This window comes from Chelmon rostratus, chromosome 7 (assembly GCF_017976325.1).
Source record: "Chelmon rostratus isolate fCheRos1 chromosome 7, fCheRos1.pri, whole genome shotgun sequence".
Classification (NCBI taxonomy): domain Eukaryota; kingdom Metazoa; phylum Chordata; class Actinopteri; order Chaetodontiformes; family Chaetodontidae; genus Chelmon; species Chelmon rostratus.
This window is the reverse complement of record NC_055664.1, coordinates 13,494,398-13,519,027: the sequence shown is the minus strand read 5'-3', so window position 1 is coordinate 13,519,027 and position 24,630 is coordinate 13,494,398. Positions and strand designations below refer to the sequence as shown.

At 42.3% G+C, this 24,630-nt stretch overlaps 1 protein-coding gene across 2 annotated transcripts in view; it reads right to left on the bottom strand.

Annotated features, from left to right (window-relative positions):
* Positions 1 to 4,832: 4,832 nt before the first annotated feature.
* The window catches only part of gria4a (glutamate receptor, ionotropic, AMPA 4a), a 97,163-nt gene continuing 77,365 nt past the window's right edge, over positions 4,833 to 24,630 (bottom strand). Inside the window, exons 14-18 of one of the 2 annotated variants that reach the window (XM_041940720.1) lie at positions 22,495 to 22,693; positions 17,353 to 17,600; positions 11,040 to 11,154; positions 9,237 to 9,374; positions 4,833 to 4,997 (exon numbers count right to left, since the gene is read on the bottom strand). In XM_041940720.1, coding sequence (XP_041796654.1) covers positions 4,833 to 4,997; positions 9,237 to 9,374; positions 11,040 to 11,154; positions 17,353 to 17,600; positions 22,495 to 22,693 — 865 coding nt within the window. Of the gene's footprint in view, positions 4,998 to 9,236; positions 9,375 to 11,039; positions 11,155 to 13,498; positions 13,614 to 17,352; positions 17,601 to 22,494; positions 22,694 to 24,630 lie in introns of both variants that reach the window. The other variant, XM_041940719.1, reaches the window with a different exon arrangement.

Below are 24,630 nucleotides of genomic sequence, written 5' to 3'. Positions count from 1 at the left end.
CTGAAAAAAAGAGCCCAAATGACATACTTGCAGCAGGGATTTAACCCTGTAACTGCTGGTCGACAGCAGAGGCCGTGCAGCGCGAGGCTTCACATCCACACAGAACTCATGAAAACTCTGCTGAGGCTTAACATGTCAGTCTGAAGACGTCTCAAAGCCGGGGAGCAACCGATTCGAATCCTGGGTGTGATTTGAATTTGCTGTCATGATAAATCCTCCGTCACAGCTGCATTGCAATTTGACTGCGATGGGCACGACTACAATAAAAATTTTCATTAGAAGTCATTTTGAACTTCTCAACAAAGATTCAGTCTGCCCACCACTTTGGTCCCGACGGAAACATATCAGCAACTTCATGGACAGATTCGCACGTGACATTTTACAGACATTGTATCCAGACGATGAATCCCACTGACCGTAGCGATCTCCTGATTTTTCCTATTGAATGGATTGCTATGAAATTTGGTGTGCACATTCATCCCTTTGGATGACTTCACTTTTGTGATAACATGACATTTCTTTCTAACACCACTATCAGGTCATGATACAGTTATGGCCAAATACCTTCACAACTAATGACAGATTCTCATCAGACTCAGCTGGACTTTGTATTTAGTGCTAATTATCAAATGTTAGCATGGCTGTAGATTTGACGTGAGTGTATGAGGGTCCACTTGATGTAAATTCTATTATCAGAAAGCAGGCTGATGGTGACATCCATATTCCTCCAATTTGTTGTGGCCGTCCACGAGGCCGCTACGCCACAACAAGCTACAGAACACGTCTGCACCTGCATGGCGGAGTCCAGACAGTAATATAAATTAAACTACTACTCTCTGCAGCTGTCTGTGTACGCTTTGTTTGGGAATATATTCAGGCTTTTAGACTTGTTAATTACCTTGAAGTAGTTTGATGTATGAATATCAGTTTCTCATGCTGGATTTCCAGTCCAATGTTGTTATAACAAGGATTCAGTACTGTCAGTACTTGCTGGACAAACTTTTTAAGCTTTAAACTGTCAGATTAGCTGTCATCAACACTGGTCACCTGTGATTGATTACTCAAGCTGGATATCTGCTAACTCTGCCTCAACTGGCATTCCAGTTACCACGTGATATCACATTTGAGAGCAGACCTTTATACACACTGACTGCTTTTCTGTGCCATTGAACACAGATTTTACTGTATTTACTTTATGTGTGCCGCAAAATAAGCTTTGTGTTTCTGGTCCATTTCACACGAGTTCCCCTGTATGCACACTGCATTGTTATAATAAATAAAACATCACAAAACGTCAATCCAATATGGTGAATAACATCACTCCTGTGTTTTCGGCTGTAAACGAGGGCCGCAGGCTGGTTGCGATGCACGGGAACAGGATCAGTGGATAAATAAGCACACAGAGTGAGCAGGTTCAGCATTGATGTTTTACTAGAAAAAGAAACCAGATGGAAAGACAGAAACAAAGGAAGAAAGAGACCGTGTTAAAGCCAGAGTGTTGACAGCCCAGCAGTCAGCTTTATGCCATCTGTGTATGAAATCTTATGTGCTGGAGGTGGCAAAGAAATAAACACAACAGTATCATGTATAGTTTAACTGCCTGGGGTGTCGGGCGTGGTGATAGCTGGATCAGTGTTAGCTGTCTTTTCGCAAATGCATCCACCCACTATATCCACTATTTCTCTCATGCTGGATTGCTGCAGTACTGCTGCACTGATCCCCTGGGCAGAGAGGAAGCGGTCGGAAACTATCTACCTTGTTAGTTTCAGTCATAAAGCGAGTTGTTGTTTGAGATGCTTGTCGTTTTAAGATATTTATGCTTTTCTCGTTGAGTTTGACTTGAAAACATTTGATACAGGGCTGATGCATGATGAGGTACGTGAGTGAGTTTCACAAAGAAGTGGAAGTTTTTCTGTGTTTTTTCTTTTTTGACAGTTACAACGTAAAAGGTGTGAAATGTTCAGAGCAAAGGACCAGAAGAGACTCAGATTGTCAAATGGTGTCTCGACTTCTCAATTCCTCTCTATGGCGTTATTTTGCAGTGTATCAGGGCAGAAAATAAAGTCATTTGTCACTGCTGAGATGCACTTTGTACAGAGGGTTCTGCCTTATTGTGGGACAGGAGAGATGAAAGCAGAGGGGGGAAGGGGAAGACAAAACAAGAGAACAAGGAGGAGAAGACAAAGGAAGAAAAGCAGAAAGAAAGACAATGAAGATATGAGATTTGAGCAGGATAGAAAACACAATATTTCATTCCCACTTACAGTATCACTGTATTATGACACAATCTCTATGTAAGTATCACCACCATGCTAAGCTGCATTACAACAAAAGAAGTAACACTGCACTAATGAAAACCCATGAAAGCATATTTTGTTCCTTAGATATTAATGCCATGTATATTTTCCTCTCCCCAAGGCTGCCAGTAAGTGGATGCGCCAAAACAGGCTGCCATATGGTATATAAGGAACATTTCGTAGGCTCGATTGCTCTTGCCTAGCATGATGGATCAAATCTTGTCCCCAAAAAGTGCAAACCCTGCTTAGTTTGAACTCGTGTTGGATGTCAGTCTGTGGCTGATTCACACCTGGTGAGACGACGAATAACAAAAAGCACCCGAGTGACATGAAATGCAACACAAATGCTACGCTCTCCAAAAATGTCAAACAGCGCTGTTTCCCTACGGCACAATAATGATAGTGGCCCAACTCCTCGAGAGGCCTGCCTGAAAGTGTTCTCTTTGTATGGGCTCCAGTGTTGAACACTGGCATGTTTTCGGGGCCTTTGCAGCCCACCGGCAGAACACGTCGGGGTAAAAACAGGGTTGGAAAATGGCAAACAGTGAACGACTACTCGTGAAAGAGACAGACGGGCAGAAATAAAACCCAGCGAGCCTCTCGTGGTGCTGGAGTGATCACTCCGAGCTGACCCTGTGTATGCAACAATGTGTATGCGTGCGTTTCTATGTGTGTGTCCGCGTGAGTGCCAGATGGACATTCAGTGTTGAGTAGGACACACAAAAGACTGTGGCATATTAATATTCTCAAGTTATCAAAAAAACAGCCATATAACAGAATGTATGCCATGGCCTCTGACAATCTGTGATCAATGTTTTCTATAGCTCTCTATAGACGTATAGATATATATTTATTTGTATTATATATAATATGTAGATTTATAAAAAAGATTTGATCTTAATTACAAGTAGTGGCATTTTCTTTTATATTCATTATTGCAATGAATTGTTATCTAAGATGATTAAAAAAGACAAGTGAGTTCTGTTTTGCTACGCAGTTATTTACAACAGTTTTAAAAAGCAAGCTTTCTGATATGGTACCTTTCCCCGGCCGCTGGAAAAGACTGACGATCTCAGATGACGACCAAACCGCCCACTCGAGTCATTACTTTGAGAGAGACTGAACACTGCACCTATGGGTCTTTACAGTTCACGTCAAATGAAGCCGTATAGACCCGTGGTTCTCAACCTTATTACGGCCCTTATTATGGTTTACTGCTCTAGCCGCCCCGCTGTGAGGGAACGTGCAAAGAATAATGAGCTCTGATTCGCCTCGTCCATCGTCTGGCTCCGTTTGGATTAATTATTCACGAGGACACGGGGGCTGAAATGTTTCCACAATTGAAAGGTTTCCCCCAAATGATATAAACCTCATATTTACTCCCATTTCCTCTATCAGTTATTTTGCAAGCTCCAATAAAGTATGAGTGTTCAGGTTGAGAAGCACTTTGTTCGGTAGCCATATGAGATCTTCCTTATGTGTTTCATTTTTTCTTTCCATCACTGAATATACAGTTTAAACCTCCCCTTTGCCACAAGTAATCATCAGTTTGCTATTTAGCATTTCTACTGTCATGATGATGCTGTTGATGAAGGACTTTTGTTAATAACCACTGTTTCTTTTATATCTTCTACAAACCCCTGTGAATTCTGTGGCCAGGATCAGCCACACGCATGTGTTTGGAGGTTACTTCTGTTCTAACTGGCTGATTATCTCACTGGTTTTGGGGCGAGGAATCATTCTTTATGCGCAGGTAGAAAGCATTTTCATTCGATTTGAACAGTCCATGGCAAAGTACCGGGTTTGCACAGTCCCAACGCTCAAGGTTACAGTTTTCTGGTCTTCTAAGGGTGATAATACCTGGCACTCAGTCTTTGCAGGCAAGTTAAGATGACGGTGACCATGATGATGATGATGATGAAAACAATGTTTGTAGTCTTAGTAAGGCGTTGTCGGGGGGTGTGGCTTATTGGCCAACGTTGTCCGGAGACGACAGAGCAGGAACAGAGTTGTTTGGTTGTCTTTTTCTTTTCTTTTTTTTTTCTTCTGTCAGCTGTGATCATCATCTTTATCACTATCATCATCATGATCAGCTTCGTGGTGACGTTCACAGCTCGTAGTTCATTTCGCGTAAGTCTGTGCTGGCTTTCCTGTCGGTTTTTGTCGATATCAGGATGGCGTCCTCCCAGAAAAGGAAAAAAATGAATGCTGCAGGCAAGTGTGACAGTCGTAGTTGTCTTTTGTTTTCCTCCGCTGTTCACTTCTCAGTTGTGTTTCACTTGCCTCTTGTAAAATAAGTCAATGGCAGCAGGAAAGTGAGATGATGATGCGCAACGTGTGTTTGTGTATTCAAGTGTGTAAAAATGTATGTTCAGTGTCTGTATCTGAGTATTTGCATTTGAGCATCTGTAAGCATGTGCATGTTCTTGTGTGTGTGTGTGTGTTATGCGTGAAAATGGTCTGTGTGTGTGTCCTTGTAGGAGTCTGTATGTGTGTGTGTGTGTGTCGTTAAGGCACGGCAGGTGTTTTTGGTTTTCAGGGCAGTCCGGAGGAGACCACTGCAAGGCCGGGGTGTCGGAGGGAGGCGTGGCCAGCATGCACGGCTTTGGGGCAGTCTGGCGTCAAGACGCGGCCATTCTCCCCCACACTTCCTGTGATGGACAGACGGGCCTTGTTCCGCATGGCTTCAGAAAAAGACAGCTAATGAGAGGAGAGATGGAGGGGAGGACGGAGAAGAGGGTGGAGATTTTGTTTGAAAAAAAAAAAACAAACAAACAAGAAAATCATCTCACAGGCGTAGAAACTGTGCACCGGACACAAACACTCCCATAAAGACACAGACATTTCTCTACAAACACATGCACAAAGTAAATGCTCATACATGCATGTGCCTGTACACACACTGCACACACGAGTACACATTTAGAGAGGTCTGAGGGTGCAATCACACGTATAGACTCATATTGTAAACAAACGTACGGTGGCCCTGACAGCTCAATGCACTGCAGCTGAAGAAAACACGCATTTACGTCTCCATCTGCAGCGTTTTTTTTGTGTGATATGTCTTTATTTGCTTGTGTTTTGTATATTTGCGTGGGTTTTCTTCAGCTGCAGTGCATTGAGCTCCCAGGATGCAAACTAGCGCTGAAACAATTAGTCAAATAATCAATTAGGCATTGTTAAATTAATTAACAACAATTTTGATCATCTGTTAATCTTTGAAGTCATTTTTCCAGCAAAAAGGGCCAAACATTTGGCAGCTTCAGCTTCTCAAATGTATGGAATCGCTGCTTCAGTCTGTTCTGTATATATTATGTCATCAAATGAACATTTTTGTCGACCTAAAGCAATTTTCACTTATTACTCTCATAATTAAAGACAAATGAGAAAATGAAAAGTGTCATCAGTTGCAGTCTTGAACAAAAGTATGTTTTAAAAGTGTAATATTTTTACTCCTGCTGAGGAATTTTAACTTTTGGTTTACAAACATCATGATCCACCACAAGTTGCTTGGAAAAGAACTGAGATTGTGTTTCAGCTAATCTCTGTGCGGTGATTTGTTGCACATCAAAGCCTGATTGCCAGTTTTCTCCCCGTTCAAACAAGCTGAACTACAGATAGAAACAGAGTTGATTTGAATTACATCGAACAGGCACGGTGTGAATGCACCCCAATCCACACATCCAAATCCCACTAAAAGGCTACCACACTGTGCCAATGCTACAGTTTCACTAAAGGCAACAAGCAGGCAACGATCAACAAACATGTACATATAAGACGAGAGGATTTGGGTTGTAGACATCTGCATTTCGTAGGTGACCATGCATTTCTGGGTTCTGGGTTTCGATAAGTCTGAGAAAAGTTCAGGTGAGGATTTGAAAGGATAGGATTTGGAAGGTGAGGACTTTGAAAAGACAAAAGGAAAACATGAAGGGGTGGTTTTTCTTTCAAGGTTTCAGATTTATAGAGAGGGAGTGACTGGCTATACTGCTCAGAGTAGGGTGACACTTCACACAGACGGGCTAATCTGTGATGTTTCAGCAAAGCTTGCGCTGCTGCTGATGTCGGATGAAAACCTCGCATCTCTCACAGCCAAAAAAGCTTTATTCTTTGACTGACCTTGCATTTTTGGAGAACATGTAACGAGTTAACTGGGCATTGCTGGCGATTAGAAAACCTCTTGAAATGTCTCTGCTATAAATGAAATTAGAGGGTTTCCTATTAAAAAATCACTGGCAATCCAGATAACAAACAACCTCTGTAAATGATTCTAGGAAAGAATACACGGTTCAATTTCGCCTTCGGTTTCTGAAATTCGTTTTGATGTCTATAAACTAATGGCCTCGTCTAGTTGTAAAAGCCACTTTTATTTATATGAATTGGAAGGTAATAACTGAAAATAGGCATTTACAACAGTTTACTCTGCAATTACACACAGCCAACTGTGTTTGGCAATAAATTGCTAGAAGACAGTTAGACAGTCTGGCCTCGTCCTCTTGCTGTTCAGCATTGATGTACAGCTTAATTAAAAGCTAAAGAGGAAACATTGCATAGACATGGAATAGTACATTTAAGTCAATTTTCAAGGAACATATGTTTTCAGGGTCTTTTGGACAGTATTTCTGCAACTTTGGAATTCTTTTGGATGATTGAAGTTAAAAAAAACATGGCATACGTCCAGATTACTATCATGGATCATGCTGTTAGCTGTGGTCAGCCTTTTACTACATTTATTTGGCACTGTTACCTCTGCACAGCTAATAGCCAATATTTCTTGTACTGCATTTAGCTGTCTTTATGTTTGCATCGTGAGTATTGATCCTGCTAATCACTCGAAGGCGATCATCAAATATGACCCAATAATGCCTCTGAAAGGTTTGTTAAGCAGATCATCAAACTGGAGTCCAGTGTTTTCTTTCACTTCAGTTAATTGCTCGCTCACATCAGCAAACGCGAGTCGTGCTTTTACGACAACATCTCTAAGTAGCCGTTCTGTATGAAGTGTTTGCTTCATCAATTATTCCTCAGCATTAACACTAAGTAAGTGGGCTGTTTGGAAGTTGTCAGGGCTGGAATAAGTCAGAGTGCCTGTTTGGACTGTCTACAACAGGGGTGCACAACTCCACCTAATGGATGACACTTTAAAGGTACAGTATTATGGAGAGGAAACAGTGTTGACTACCAGCCGCAAGTCATGGGAAACAGGAGTACACTAACTATCCATCGCACACAGAAGGAGATTTTGTACCCTGGTTTGTTGTTGATGCTGAAAATTAAATTCACATGTATACACTAAATACTTCTGGTCCTTGTCTGCCTGATTTATATTACAAATTAAACACCTATGTGCAGATCGCATATCAGGTGATCAAACTAAAATCACCACTACTATTCGTTAGCTGCTTTGATTAGCTTTAGTCAGGACTACAAATCAAGATTAGTAAATATTTGCCTAAATTATTGCCTAATTATTAATAGACAGGAACTATTTATACAGTTGTACATTCAAGATAATGTTTGTATCTTTGCTCCAAAGCTATCAAAAGCCTCTGTCTCACCCTAAATTGGTTGGAATTGGCTCAGTGTGATCTGTCTTTAAAAGGCTCTTAACAAACGGGACATTTCGTGTGCGTCCACGCCTTCAGCTCATAAAGTTCTTCAATCCAACGTCTCTCTGACACTGCAGTGGCGCTCGAGGAATTATCAGTCGAGTTACGAAAATGATGGTGGACATCCACAGCCATAAAAACAAGTTAAAAGTGTTTCTATTCCTGAGACATCCATCACATTATGGCTGAAAAACTTTTAATCAGGCCCAAATCTGTGATAATTGGTGTCCACACGTTAGCTAATTAAATTGTAGCTAGAAGGAGTCACAGATTTTAATGAGGAGCACCACAGTTTTTGCTCTCAGGATAGTGAAGTAGCAACACAGACTACTGCTAGAATCTTAAAATAGTTAAGCCAAGATAACATTAGAGGAAAATCTCAACAAATGAGTTTCAGGGGTTAGTACCAATAAACCTCAACTTATCTATATATATCAGGAACTCTTTTCTTTCATTTGTGTTTCGTTGACATCAATGAAAACACTGTAAAATGCTCTAAAATGATTGGTCAATTAATCGATTAGCCCACTGACAATTGATCAAGTCATTTTTAAGAACAAATGCTAAACATTCCTGACTGGACATTACTGACTGGAGTTTAATCATCTCACCTTACCAAAAACCTGTAATTGGCAGATTAATCAATAACAAAAGCAATTGTTGGCTGCAGCCTTGTACAGTATCTAAAAATGTATTTAGAACAATGCTGGATCCTTGGGTGGAGTTGTGCATCCCTGCTCCATCATTATTTTGTTAACTGTTAGCTAAAATTACAATGCAGGTGCCTAGTCAAGTCATCAGCCAAGAGCATCACCATCAATGTCATCATCACCATCATCATCATCATCTGCAGCCAAAGACGATGGAACCAAATCTGTAGTCTGACAACCCCAATCTAGCCAGGGGTGAAGTGCTAAAGAATGAAAAGTAACGACTGTAACAAAACTCCAAACAAATTTAAACCCAAAAATAAAAAAACTATTTAAAATAAAATATTAGTCCAATAAATAACCAAAACAGCCAAAATAAGCTTTCAGGAAACATAAAAAGCTACATTGGTTCCACAATGCTTGACCGCATCCTCATCACCACATGAAGAACAACACGGTTGCGTGGGGCTGCTGCGTCAGCCTCTACATCGACAATACAATAATCTACAGCACCACCACCATGATCAACACCACCATTACCCCACCTATATGGGAGCCTCTAAATCCTACCCCTATATCTTGACCCCCTCGGAGCCGTACACGTTGTACCCCTCCCTATAAGTGGCTAGATTCTGGGTGCTGGGGGAGGGGCTGGGGCAGTGGGGGGGGCTAAGGTCCACCTTCATGCGCTTGGCTTCGGCCCGTGACTTGTAGCAGAACTCGACCAGGGCCACCAGCATGGCCAGGCCCAGGCCGCCCACCAGGATGTAGAAGACCCCGGCCACGTTGGACAGGCTCAGAGCCTGGGACGACTTGTCCTGGAGAGAGGGAGTGGGATGGGGGGGGGGTCGGGAAGGAGTGAGGGACGGGTGTGTAGGTAAAGGAGGCAGCAGAGGGGTGCCGTGAAAAGAGGAGGGGTTGATGGGAAAGGGGAAGAAAGAAGGGAAAAAAGGTGAAAAGTGAAAGACACAAGGAGTGGAGCAGGATGATGACGGAGGATTGAAAAGAAGACGTGTGGTTAAGGAGAGGAGACAGTCAGGTGGGATGAGAGGCGGAGGGAAAATGTCAGAGATGGGAGTAAGGAGGCAGGAGAAGGAAGAGGAGGAGAAAAGCAAGACAGTAGGAGGTGAGAGTATGAGAAAAGAGGTGGGAAAAAGCAGAAAGAGAAAATTGGATACAGTAGGTTAGACACAGAAATGGAGATTGTCAGAGAGAAAATCATCAATTTTAATCATCTGCTGTTGCAAATGTACGACTCTACGCTACTGAAATGACATTTGTTAGTGCTTAATTGTGAATGATCATACAATTACACTACTCTACAACTACAATTAATAGTACTATGAGCACAACAGCTACACATCTGTAACAGTCACTACAACTACAGGACATTCAACATGTCTACAATCAACGTCTAGTTTAAGTCAGACAGAGAAAAACAGTCACAGAGCAGGCAGTAATCTGAGCGGTGATAACATTTCACTGCAGTTTTAATGGAATTTAAAGGCTCCAGTAGTCCAAACATCTACAGCAGAGTAGCTCCTGCGCTATGTGTTGTAAAGATTGCCAAAATGCTCGTGCTTAAGAGCTTCGTTTGTTTTTCTTTCTGTAGTTCTTTAATAGCAAATGCTAATAAAAAAAATACGGTAATGCTTTATCTCACAGGTCCATCATTTTCTAGCAATTGCGCAGGAAATTTCCTGAAAGGAATCTGGTTCTGAATGGAGGGAAAATGAAGGAGTGAGTTGTGAGCTTATCTGCAGTTGGAAAGAACTGCACCACTTGAGATCAAGTAATTATTAATTCAGTGTTTATTTGTTACTGAGAACTTTGCTCTCCGTGTTTGAGTGTTCAGCCGACCTGCTGTGCACTGCAGACATTATACACTAGCAATTAAGTTTTATTAGCCTAAATATTTAATTGCAAGTGTACAAAAGACACTTTATTTGACCTATGATTAGTTCCAGAGGATTAAATTAAATTAAATTAATGCATCTGTAAAATAAAGCATTACCACACGTTATTCCAAGTTATGGCAAAAGACAGTAGTTGCTAACAAGCTACTGATGCTAAAGCTGAAGAAACAGTGGTATTCTCATCTGGTGGATGAGTTTCGACTAGCAAAAAGTTGTATGGGATCAAAACAAAAAGATGAAAGTGGAAATTGGCTGATGACAATCAAAATTTACATTCTATTTCTAAAGATAACTGTAATGAAAATGGGATTGCCACAGATTGCTACACAAACTGAACAGGAATTTGAGTTAATCTAATGCATGTTTAGGTAAATGTGGTCCACCGTCACAATAGAGGACGGAAAAATCACTAAATGGACAGCTTAGTCTACTGTGGACATTCAAGATGTGTTTCAGGCTAATTCAGAAAATTGCTATTGACAAAACAGTAGTTGCAGTAATCTGGAGCGTATTCAGGATGAGAGTTTCAGGCTAGCGTTTTGTGGGCCGCAGCAGCGTGAGACTGACCTTACTTCCAGAGTCCTTGGGTCCACACTCTCCCTTGTCATACCACCATTTGTTTTTCAGTTTGTCTAAGACGCCTGCTTCGCTCAGTTTCAAAACTGCAAGGTTTACCGGGGTTCTTCGCGTGTAAAAATAACATAAATAACATCATAGGTCATGTTATTTTATGTTATTAGGGTATTTCACATTTGCATTGCACAGCTCAGTCACATAGAAAGGTACTTTTGTTTACATCAAGTGACCTAGCATGGATCCCACTGAGTACATGTGTGTACGCTCGTTGAGGAGGGGCTGGGGGGAGCGAGGAGCTAAGGCGAGCTACAGACATATGAGTGGGACCCACCTTTGTCACTTCAGGTAACACACCCATACTGCCCCAGCTGCTCCTACGCTGAACAGTAAAGAGGCAAGTACTGTCAAACCAGGATTATTGGCATCAGGTCGGCCCTGTGTTATGACTGGGAGAGTGCGAGTGAGCATTTCATAAACTCCATCTGTCATCTTGTATGATATTCTCTTTTTGAACTCAGCTCACATTTTACTTCCGTAATAAATATTTTCACTGCAAAGCAGCTTTCAGGTCGGGCAGTCTGTCAGTCCTTCAGTCGAAATGCAATATCTCAACATATTATGGATGGACCGGCATGAATTTTTGTCGTTCATGGTCTGCAAAGGACAAATCTGCATGACTTTAGTAATCCAAATATTTCAACATCTACTAGATGGACTGGTGCAACATTATGGGCAGACATTCCCAAATGATTAATCTAAACGACTTAGGCGGTCCCCTGATATTTCCTCTAGCACCATAATGTGGTTGACATTTGTGGTTTTGAATGAAATAGCTAAATTCTGGTGAGGCTTAAAAACTTCTTGCAGATACGTTGATTTGAATTCTTACTGTGTTGACATTTTCATAGCTACGGGCAGTCTGCCACGCAGGCGGAAATATCTCAACTACGGGATGGATTGCAATGAAATTTGCATGAAATTTGGTCCTGACATTCATGTTCCCCTCAAGATTATTTGTAATACATTTGGCGATCCCCTGACTTTTCCTCTAGTGTCACCATCAGGTCCAAATAAAATTTTATGACTAAATGCCAAACTACAACACAAAACTAATTTCCATCAGCCTCAGCTCGACTTTGTGTTTAATACTGATCAGCAAATTTCCACAGTGTCACAGGCCCAGAAAGGATGGATTGAGCAACTGATATTTAAGCTCTAAAAAGCCTAGATATGTGTGCAAACAACACATTTCTATATTAATGAGAGAAGTGACACCATTGTGTAACTAAGCTTGTGCACAAAAGGAGTCATCAGCCAGACAGAGATACTGACCTAAGTGCTCATGAGCGAATTAACTGTGGTATCATTTCTCTTCTGTGTTCTTAGGAATCAAATTCAACTTTGCTTGAAGAAAACAGAAGAAAACAAGAATGAGTTCAGGACCTAAGAGCAACAAAAGAGTGGCACAAATGCTCGACTCTTTAAAACAATAGAGAAAACTGAACTCTAAATAGAATTGTTGAAATCCGACTGAGAGATGTAGGAAACCTTATCCTGTAATTGCATTCTGCTGATATCAATTATTCATCCTCCCCTCTGCCTCGAGCCAACCTGAGCCTAAAAGAATCTGAGAGCTACAATTACACTCGGGTTTCGTTTCTCCATTAAAACCTGTTTGATCGGCCACGTTCTCCAGCAACAGATTCTCGGTGTGCGAGGTGGAGCCTCTCTCTGTCTTTCTGGCAATTTCACTCTTCACTGAAGTCTCTCCTTCTTGCTCCTCTCCCCAGAGCGGCCACTAGGGGGCAAATATTCCCGCCTTGACAGTAATTGCTCTCTTTATTTTCCCACCTATCCATCACTGAAGCCTCTTCCCATTACCTCACACTGTGTCCTTTTAGAGGGGCATTACCAGAACAGTGCCAAAATGGTTATCATTATGAGGTGTGCTTGATTTATCTTGGCAGGCACCCACCTGCAAAGGGGACATATTTCCCTGCATGATGTTGAAAATGGACCATTTTCTGATGACTCAACATAAAATAATTTGACAAATTGATCATTTTTGTTCTCTTTTGGGTCTCTAAAAGGTGCATCTCCTTTAAAAAAAATGACCTTTTTTGAGGGTTTTTCTTTACCAGAAAAATAATATTTTCTTCTTCTGTGTCTCAAACATCTCAAGCGTTGTACCTTTGTCTCTGGGTCTGAACCTTTTTAATAAAAAGGCACACACCACTGACAACAGATGCAACATTGTGCCTATTTTGGTGGCTGCAGGGTGTCTCAGGAGATTTTAGGGTGTCACTTTTGTCCTCCCTGTTTGCTGCACAACTCTTCGCCGGGGCAGATGCATGTGTTACACTCCCAGGACGGGGGCCATCGCGGGCTGCCTAGCCGGTGAGCGGCCCCCGTCCCCCTAGTGGTGGGGTGGGCAGACAGAGAGGGCTAACCTTGGAATCCCCTCCCCCGCTGCCACATTCTCCTTTGTCATACCACCACTTGTTTTTCAATTTGTCCAACAGGCCCTGCTCGTTGAGCTTTAGAACGGCCAGGTTGACCGCGTTTCTTTAAGTAAAAAAGGAGGGACAGATAAGATAGTTTGGTCAGAGCAGAGGATGGAGGGACAGACAGACAAGATGGACGTGGACCACAGCCAGCAGGAGGATGGGGAGGGAAACGAGGAGGAGAGGGAGCAGAGGGGGAGGAGAAATCAGAGGGGTTGAGGGGACAACGGTGGGTTAGTGGTGGAGGATGCACCCCAGACAACGCTCTCTATTAGCCTTTCACTAAAACAGAAGCTGTCTGTATTTCTGTTCGCTTCGCTTTCACTTTCACTGTCTGCTTTTATAAACACGCTTCCACTTACTTATTTTCTCCTTTTTTGTTTGTTCGACTGTATCTCTGCTCTGTCGCTCTCCTGCTCAGGCTGCACGAACAGAGGATGCTTCACAGTGAGTGTCAGATTGCTGGTAGAAAGTGTGTTAACCAGGTCTCTGCAGCCCGCTGATGGTGCTCTTGTCCCCTCCTGCTGCACCCCTACCTTTCTACCACTGTGTGTGTGTGTTAGTGGCTCCAGTTTCCCACACCACTCCTGCTCACACCCCTGAAGGCACTGACCTCCAAACAAAATTCAGGGACACAGGGCTAAATATCAGGCTTTCGTGCAGTGTGCGCTCATGTATTCAGCTTTTTATATCTGGCAGGACAAACTCGCTATTTCAGGATATTGTCAAAATAAACTCGCTGATACTTGAAACCCACTTGTAAGTGGTAGATCGGTTGTCTGTTAAAACAGTTATGATCATTGCCTTGTAGTGCCGTTGGAAGCATTGATTTACGTTTGAAGGTTTTAAATGTTGTGGGGGTTTGCTTTTTAACAAAAGGAAGCCATCCTTCTCACGATGCCTGTGTTTGCTTGGTTAAAATTAGATTTTTTTTTCAACAACAAAGCATAGCTCATGAATGCTATGCCAGATGTTAGTGCTTCTCATCGGCACTTCAGTGCATCACCCACAGAACTTTAAATGGTAAATGGACTGTATTTCTAGTCTGATGACCACTCAGAGCATTTTTTACACAAGTCTGCATTCAAACAATTCACACGATAACAGCAAGACACTCATACGATGGTGGCTTAAACCACAGGCCAGGGATCGAACCACCAACCTTCTGATAAGATGACCGCTCTACCTACTGAGCCACAACCACCCCAAAGAATCGATGATCTCGAATGTGTCGCCAAGCAACAATGACATAACTTTAACGGCAGAGTAAGGATGAACAAAGAGACTGGATATCTTGAGACCTTTTCAAATCAGAGTCAAGCCGATTTTGGTACTGAACTGATGTAGACTGAGGTTACACAATCTCATCAGCTATGTTAAGCTTCGGGTTGTGGTCGGCAGTGTCATAAATTAAATGCAACATTAGATTCTATTTAGCTGAAAAATGTAAAAACAACATCTTTTATAAGACGGACAATCCAATTGCAGCCTGATGAAGCAGAAGCAAATGTGGTTCAACAACCACTTTAATCTTGGAAATATCTCTCGACTGCCTCAATATGTGGCCTGTTCCCTTACTGTGATGTCCTGAGGAGTGTCTACAAAACACGGCTGCAGGGGCTGAATGATTGTGTCAATTTATTTCCTGCATACCCTTTATAAATTCATTCCACCCCGTCTCTCCTTCTTTCTTTGGTCTCTGCTTTTTACAGCGACCTGTAAAAGACTTTTTCTGTCGTTCTTTTCACCACCCTCTGCTGACCGCTCCTTTGTCCGTGAGATGCTGTAATCAGCCGGGCTAATCTCTACAAAAAGGGCACTGCAGTCACAGCCTGCTTGTTTGTTAGTCTGCCCCGTTGTCTGTACGCCTGCCTATCTGGACGTCCTATCTCCTCGCCGGCTTGTGACTGAAAGACCAAGTTGGAAAGTAACAGTAGGTTTAGCTCTCTGAGTACAGACAGTCAAGAGATTTAGAGAGAGACAGTGTTCTCTGGGGTGATCTAATCTACAAGCCATGACTCATCTCATCAACATAAGAGGTATGGATGAAAACAGTTCAAACACATCTTTCATGATCATAACAGTCACATATTAAAAATCATATCAAAAATAGCTATACTTCAGAAGGCATACATTCCTAATGTTCATCCTAATCATCAGGGTATTCATTATCCTCCATCAACATCAGCAAGTGCACCGAGAGGAGAGGCGGGCTCACCTGACGTGCACACTCCCAGCCATGTGCGTGCACCTGGCAGATGTCTGGTTTCCGCTGACTGGGAGAAGCCAGAGACAACCGTGGATAGTCCCCGGAATGTGTTCTGGGGGAGGGGGCTCAAAAAGGGAGCTATCCACCCGCTGTCTGTCACTTTTCCCTCATGAACGGAAAAACCGTCGCGTATATAACAGGGGATCAGCTACAGTGACGGGGGTTTTGAGGGACTTGTTTGCACCACACACGGAGGAAAGTTATAGGACAGGACGTGAGGCTGATGTGCTGTATGTGTTTCGCCCTCCGCGAGGCAAATCTGAAACGCTGACAGAGAGAGAGATGGAGGGAGAGAGGAGAGAGCAATTGGTCCGACTTTGCTGAATTTAGTCAATTATTTTCCCCCAGTAGACAAAGTCTCTATACTGCTGTCACAGTTGTTTGGAAAATGAATTATCTGCATTGCTGGCATACCTGAGTGAAATCTATTGGGACAGTTACTGTAGGTTCAAGTTAACAAGCCAGATAAACAAGTGTCTGCTGAGGGGAAATGAAAACAAAAGGACCAACTTTCGAGCTTCAATCCCTTTCTCATTAATTTCCTCCAGCTTATGCTCTCTTTGTTAAGGACTGTTGTTAATTCTTTAAAATAAACCACTGATTACTCCTTGATCTGGGTTTAATTTGGTGTTGTCCAATTACCATTCATTTTAAATGCAGTTTGAGTAGATGTGAAGGACTATCTTTTCTTGCATTTGCGAGTCAGCATTTTTGTGTGGGATCCTGTATTATGTTTAGATGTTTAGTTTCTAGTCCCCCCATTGGCCAAGCCCCTCTGCTTCCTCTTTCTCACTTTTTTTGTCTCCTGTTCGTCTATAAATTCCCCCTCGTGGCTCTGGATGCAGCGGCAGCAGTGTGAGGTTCTGCCCCTCCTCACGGTCATATTCAGTTCATAAATCTCCACTATCATAATCATAATCATCATCATCATCATTATCACCACCACTACCATCTCTGAGGATGAAAAGGTACAAAGAGACGAGACGACAGACAAATGGACAGTGTTACCTGCGAGGTGGCCCTGTGGAGAAACAGAGAGGTTGAAAGAGGAAAGAAAGAGGGTATGTGGGCATAAGGGGACGGATGAATGACAGTGACACAGGACTCATAATGGAGCTAACAGGCCCTAAATTAACAGAGAAATTGCAGAAAAGAGTGAGGAAAAATACAGCTGAGAGTGACGGACAGAAATGAAAAGAGGCCAGAATGAGAAAGATAAAGAAAAGCATGATCAAATACATAATGTGCATATTCAACATACTCAACTATATCGCTGCTGCCGGGTGAAAACCTATGACTGCTTCTTTGCTTCTGGAGTTTATGATCATAAATATACAAATTGCACTGGTGTCACAGTCTTCACAATTCATTTTTAGAGTTATATTTTTGCGGGTGAGACCCTTTCACCCGACAGCAGTGACAGGTTAATCTCGGTGGAGTATAAAAGGCACAGCAGGGTAGGTGGAATATCGCAGCAATAGTACAGTATCAGCTTTGTTACTGTCTCCTATTGTTACACTATTCCACCCACCTTAACTGTGAGCCTTTCGGTGTAGCAATCCCATATCCTTTGGAGTCCAGGTTGCCCCCGACTTTCATGGTGTCGCAGGGCTTGCGCTGCTCCGTGTATTCGTTCATGGTGGACTCCAGGAGGAAAGCGTACTTCCCCTTGGACTTGCGAACCCTCGCCACCCCCTCCGCTGTGGTTTTGGTGAAGACAGTCGGTTCAGCGGACTTCATATATGACCACATCTTCTCGTATACAGCTATTTTGGACCTCTGGGGTGGAGGAGGGGGAGAGGAGAGAGCAGAGGTTCATTAGGTATGAATGGGCGTAATTATGCTTGCATACGAGGCCAGATTTTCTCACAGATAATGGGTTTCATAGTCCAGCCAGGAGAAGACAATCAGAGGGAGAGAGGCCATGTAAGTCAGGCTGCTTACAAATTATTACACTTGAAGAAAAGCGGTGCCAGATTGAGAGAAAGTCAGCCATGTCACTCCCAAATGACCTAAATCTTTGACAGGTGTTGATAAGGAAGACAAGTGTGGATGGGATTTTAGGTTATTTGTGCAGTTTACATTCAAGTGACCCTGTGAAACAGGACAGCTTGACAAAACTACCACTGTGGTAGCTCAGTGAAGGTAGTTTAGCCTTTTGCACTTTCTGTTAATGAACTGTACATTTAACCCTTTAAATGATAAGGCTGGTGATTTGTATTCAGGCAGTTATCCAATCCCACCAACAATAAATGAATCTTACTGACAAGTATTGGCTGTGGAGCCTAGCAGCTTATTCCTTTGTGCCACAGACCCTCATTGTTCTCCAAAAACTATTGAAAACACATCAGTGAGCAACACTGTTGCTCTCTTCATTATCATGAAGAAGGCTTCTGCGGTTTATTGAATCAGTCCCATATACACCGTGCCACAGTTGTAAATATTCAGTAGCCAAATGTGTATTAATCCACTGCTGTAAGTAGTCCCCAATAAATGAACCTTTTGCTCCTGATCAAATAAGGTTAGCTAAAAACTACAATGCCCAGCTGTTCAGTACATTACTGATCCCTTAATAAGACATATTTATGTGACCTGTTCAAAAACATGTTTGCCTCCAATAGGAATGAACTGGCTGAGGCTGCGAGCCACAGACAGGGGAAGGAAACTTGAAAGTAAAAAGAAGACCCCAAGAAAAATACAGATCATCTCCAGCTTCGTCATTTAAGAAACATATCAACATGCTGTTGTTACTGGGACAAACTGGGTGAATCTGAGATGTAAATACGAGAGCAGAGGGGCTGAAGCAATGCGCGCTATTCATTATCTTGACACAGTGAAACTCAATGCTGTTTATTGATTAGATACAAATGTTTTTCCATGTGTCTACAATGGAAACAGCAGCACAGGATTGGATTTGTTTAAAGTCTATTAGGACGATGTGTTATATGTTTTTACTGCATTTCCTTTATCGCTCCAGTTTCTTATGAAGTAGGATGAACTGCTGAGGCTGATTTTCACTCTTATAGTCCTTGAATGAAATTACACCGCTGATGGAGGGCTGTGTCTTCCATCTTCCATTTTGATCCTCTGGCATGTAATGACATTTATAACCACATTTAAAATGTAACACTACATCTCCCGTGACAAGTCAAGCATCAATCTTGCTTTAAATGAGTTTATGACTGGAATAGTGGCATACTGATCCGGTTGTGTCGTTATGAATTCAGTCACCTGCTGTAACAGAAGAGCTTTTCGGGGGACATCTGTCAGGCGTGATGCAACAGATTGTATTATATTGTGAATTTGCTATGCATATGCGCGTGTATGTGTGTGTCAGTGTGTGTGCGTGCCGTTCTGTGCACCGGTCTGTATGTGTATGTGTGAATTGTTCGTGTGTGTGTGTGTGTGTGGACTGTGTGTACTCAAGGGTGAAAATAACAAGCAGAGGAGTCAAACTGTCATCCTCCACAAGCGTCCTGCTTCTTTCTTCTCTTTCTCTCCCGGTGATAAAGTGTTATTCTGTCGCTCTGCAAGCGACTAGCCGTGGCCTCAGCCACCGAAACCTTCGCCCGGGGAGAAGGTGTGTGTGTGTGTGTGTGAGTGTGTTACTAGTGCGTGACGGACACCTATCCCATAATAATGTCACTCACATCCAAGAGTACCAGCAGGCCCCTCTTCCCTCTCCAGTCTACCCTTTCTCTCTCTCTCTCTTCATCCTTTCGCTTTTTATTCCTCACTCTGTCTACAAAGTCCATCATAGATAACCATCCGCTTCTTCACACCTCCAGCCTCATACTTCAAGTTTAATTCATACATCCATCCATTCCTTCATCCATCTTTCACTTATTTTTCACATTTTTCCATCCACTGCCTGGTTGTGTGTGTGTTGCTTTTGTGCACTCTGTATATGCATTTGCATCTGAGTGTGTGTGTGTGTGTGTGTGTGTGTGTGTGTGTGTGTGTGTGTGTGTGTGTGTGAGACAGGGAGAGTGCGATAGGGGACAGACAGTGATGATGATGACTGTGCATGTCTAAAGCAGCGTCTGGCCTTGGAGGGATGGATGTGTGACAATAGGGTGTGACTCTTTCCAGATTCTTTAACAATGAGTGAGGCTGTGAAGGAGGAAATGGATGCTGCAAGTCACCTTGAGGCATCCACGCTACGGAAAACACTTTTAAATATGCATATGTGTGCACATATAGTGCACGTATACATGTCTACATATGTGGCCAAATATGCGTACATGCATGCTTGCACACATGCTCATGCAAAAACACCTACACACACACACAGATAATTAATGGTGGTGGCGAATCCCCCTCAGCTGTGGGAGAGTAAATTGCTTTTTCACCCTCCACAGATTTCAGCCCGCTCGTTATGTTGATGATGCCAGAGCCGCTCACAGAAGCACAAACTGTCTGCTACAACCTCCACCCCCCCACATCTCCAAATACACACACTAGTGCCCACATCTTAACAAAGCAGAACTGTAAATTGGTGTGTGTGTGTGTGTGTATATATATATATATATATATATATATATACACACACACACATACACACATTGCATGAGCACACACACAATCCTGAATCTCCCTGCAGAGCGTGACGACGTGACAGAGCAGATTTGTTTATGTGCATGTGAGGACACTGGTGTTTTGCCCATGTCTGCAGAAAAATTCGGCCTTCATGCATTTGTGTGTCTTTGTTTGTGCGTGTTTATGAGTACTTATGCAATTGCATTCCACTTGGGTGAATAGGTCAGTGGGTGAAGCCACTACAGGCCTCCTGTGGGCCACTTCACTACCCTCTGCTATAATGTCCTGCTTACGATTTTATAGTAACAGCTCCCTGTAGTATATCCTCCTCTAGCTCTGTCCACCTCTACTTCACTGCTTTTTATTATTTATTATTATGATTATACCTATTATTACCACTGTATTTGAAGGGGTAGGGGAGTGATTAAACATTGTTTTACTGTAATTAGGTTTGAGAATTTTAATCAAAAGGTATAAAATCCCACGCTTGTGCTTTCTCTTCCTAATACTCAGTATCTTCCTCCAAAGCCTTGGTGTGAACTTTGATGAAGCCATCAAGTTTTAGACGCAAATTAGCTGAAAAGTGAAAGCCAGACATTTCAGCTTAGCGTCATTTGCAAAATTTAAGCCTCCTCACTTCAAGATCAGGAGAACGTCATCCATTCATTCCTCTCCTCCCACCTGGGCTATTGTAAATTGGTTTACACTGTCATTAGTCACTCGTCCTTGTCCCACCTACAGTCAGAGCAGATTTCTGCTGCTTGGCTTCTGTGTGGTTTCAGTAAAGCAGACAACACCTTCGTCATATTTCCTCCCTCGTACTCTACGTTTTTAAAGTTGTGATCTTTTTACGTGATCTAACCTCGTATAGTGCTGCCACTGGGCTTTTCCCACTCTTCTATACTGTGCCACAAGTGAGCAATAATGCAATAATGGATGGAGCCGAGGTGACGACTGCTGCAAAGCATAGCAGAATGATGTTTTTCACCCCCAAGGGACACAGTCACATTCATATAATGGCCATTTAGACAGAAAAAAAGAACACAAGAAATATGAAAATCATCATCAATTTTTTAAAAGTGCCCCGTGGAGTGTTTCTTACACACACACAAAGTAACGTTTACGTTCAGTGCTTCTCACCAAAACACATTGTGCGTATATCTTGAGCCCTAATAAATGTGCTGAATGCACTTGTGAAACATTTGCATTTTCACGGATTTAAAACCTGCATTGTTTACATCCATGTTTGCTAGCTTCCAGTTTCCTTATTCCCCACTTTTGGCTATGTTTCATCACTGCCAGCGACAGTCAACAAATACAACAGCGAGAACCACTGGCATGAAAGTGTGTTGCAGGGTACCTTTAAACTTTTTCTGGCAATTGTGTTAAACAGTCTACATGTAAACTAGAAAACAGCAACAGCAACATCTAACAATTTAACTGTCAACATAATTTAACATAGCACTGTTTCACAAACCCACTGTTTTTGCACTACTGCATTATTTATGCTTTAACATTCTGCTAATATCCACTACATCCATGCAAATATCCTGTCCAGCGTTACATCTTTGGTTTTACTGTGCTCGTATATTATTTTCTGCTGTGCAATAGTACATAATACTGTATTCTTTTATCCATATCCTACCATGTGCAATTGAAAAATTCTCCATTCTAAATGCAACTTCATTTTTGTTTGTACATAATGTGTGTGTGTATATATATGATTTTTATTTTGTATTCCTTTATATTGTCTATGTCTCCTTCTTTTCTCTTCTATTCTTGCTATTACTGCTGTCTGTAACAACATAATTTCCCGGGCGTGGGATCAGTAACGTTATATCTTATATCTTATCTCTGTAAATGAGCATGACATGAATGGCATCCTTGAAATCTTAAGATTTTGACTAAAACTTCAAATAAAGTTCTGTTCCTATGAACACAGCTGGTTGTGCAGTGCTGCTTGAGTTTTTGATAACCATATTAACAGCTGGGTGAAAATTGTCCTCCACATGTTCAGAAACTTTATGTCTTTTCCTCAGCCTGAGCTCACTAGCAAATTAACTTACTTAACACGATAAAAGCCTGAAACCTCTGAAGGAATTTAATAAATGGGCAGAGTGTTTTGAGTCCATACCCTGAAGAACTCCTTCGTAGAGCCTGAGTCCAATGTCCCGTAGGCTATCTCTGTCTGTTTGGCCAAGTCCTCTGCACTCTCTATGGGCGACACCATCCTCTCCACAGTAAGGAAAGCAGCCAGGTTGGCTGTGTAAGAGGAGATGATGATAAGGGTGAAGAACCACCACACACCTCCAACAATACGCCCAGACAGAGACCTGGAGAGAAGACAGACGGAGGCGAGGCAGGGAGAAAACAAGGAAGTGGAGAGCGTGGAGTAGGGAGTGGAGAGAAGGAAGAGATTTGAGAAAAGAGAGACGCAAGATTAAAGCGATGTAGGGAAAAGAATTGGAGATGAGAAATTAGAGGAAGGACGAGGAGAAGATGATGAAGAAAAAGGCGAGGGTGAAGGTTAAAGGGATAAAAAGAACACAAAAGAAAGACGGAGGGGGAAAAAACAGAGAAGGAAATATAATTAAGGTTAGCTCCTCAGAGATATGCAAAACCACACACTGCAGCTTTTTTTGACACCGCTGTGTGCATGACTGTGAAAATGACAGCACCGCCAAAGTAATTGTCTTTCGACCCTTGAACCAATTCAGCACTAACAATAACAAAGGCAACATGAAACTGATTGTAATCTGGGTGCTCCGCCATCTCTCGTCCTCGTCGCTCCCTTTTCACTTTCTCCATGTTTACGCTCTTTAACTACCAATTGTGAGCAGAAGCATCAAAGTAAGTGGCAATTCATTTTGTTTACGTGAACTTGTTTCCACTGAGTAAAGGGGGAGAGAGCCAGCGAGAGCCAGCGCATGTGAGAGAGAGAGGAGAGAAAGATGGGAAGTTTTTTTTAAATGTGCTGCAGTCAATAAAAGACCCTGAAATTCTAATGGGCACAAACATAAACATAAAATGTCCATGTTTTAGAAGAGTGAGTGTGGAAGAGTACTGGGTGAGGGACATGCTTACAATTCCTCTATTCCTCTAAAAAAACATCATGGACCCATCACATTCATAGAGAAAAAAGAGGTACTTTTCCTTGGCAGGTCATATCCAATATAACCTTAAAAAAACCCAATAAAAAGGTGCAGTTCAAGTGAACTTTCACATTAATATGAATACCTCCATGTTTTCACGTTCCTCAGTAAATCAGTGAAATGAGAATGTGTTGAATGAGCTAACTTCCAGTCATATAAAACTTTGAGTGCTTTCATCTTTTCTCTAATGGGTATATTGAACGAGTAGTGTTTCGTTCACTTAATTTATCAAGCTTTGTGTATGCAATTAATAATACAATAGCCGAGTTTTGTGCACTTGAAGGCAGTGAACACAACACCGACATTCAGCAACATTATCATTCACCTGGTGTTCCACCTGCAGGGGAATCTCCTTTTAGCTCTGTTTTTGGTCTCCACCAACTCCTGAGGGAAACAACTGGCTCGTTAGCTGCTAAATGCTCTCCTGTGTTCACCTGTGAGTCGCTAACGTTCGTCTGCCATTGGGTGCTGGGTAGGTAGTGTACTTCTAGTGTACTTCTCTACAAGCAACCACATCAGGATTTGATCGATTCTTTTATAAAAATATTGACAAAATTGGGTCGCTGCACTCTTACAAGCAATCAGGAATTACGGCATAGCATTTCTTGGACAGGTAGGGCTGTGATATATGAGTTATTTTTAGGGTGGGCTGGATCTTCAGGAGTGTGTGCTACAGAGAGGAACGAGGAGCGAGAGAGCTGAGAGGTGCAGTGATGCCTGACTCAGCATAAATTGCCACCTTTTGGAGCAACTCCGCATTCTGTTGCTGTTCAAAAGCCAGCACACCTCCTAATCCTCACACACACGCACGGACACACGCACACACACACACACACACACACACACATGAATTGACAGCTGTGTCCTTGACGCATTGATCTGTTTGCCTGAATTAAAGGACCTGGCGTGTTCTATGATGGATTCTCCTGAGACAGAATTGTCAGGCTTTGTTTTACACTCATTAGGAGACAGTGGAAACATTTTTTTTTTGTCTACCGCAGACTTGATTGATTGAGTTGATGATTAGAAAGAAATTGTTCTGTATGTTTTTAAAAGCAATGGACGACAGAGGTCCAGGCATGAAAACCCAGACTGAAGCACTGATTTGACAAGATGAT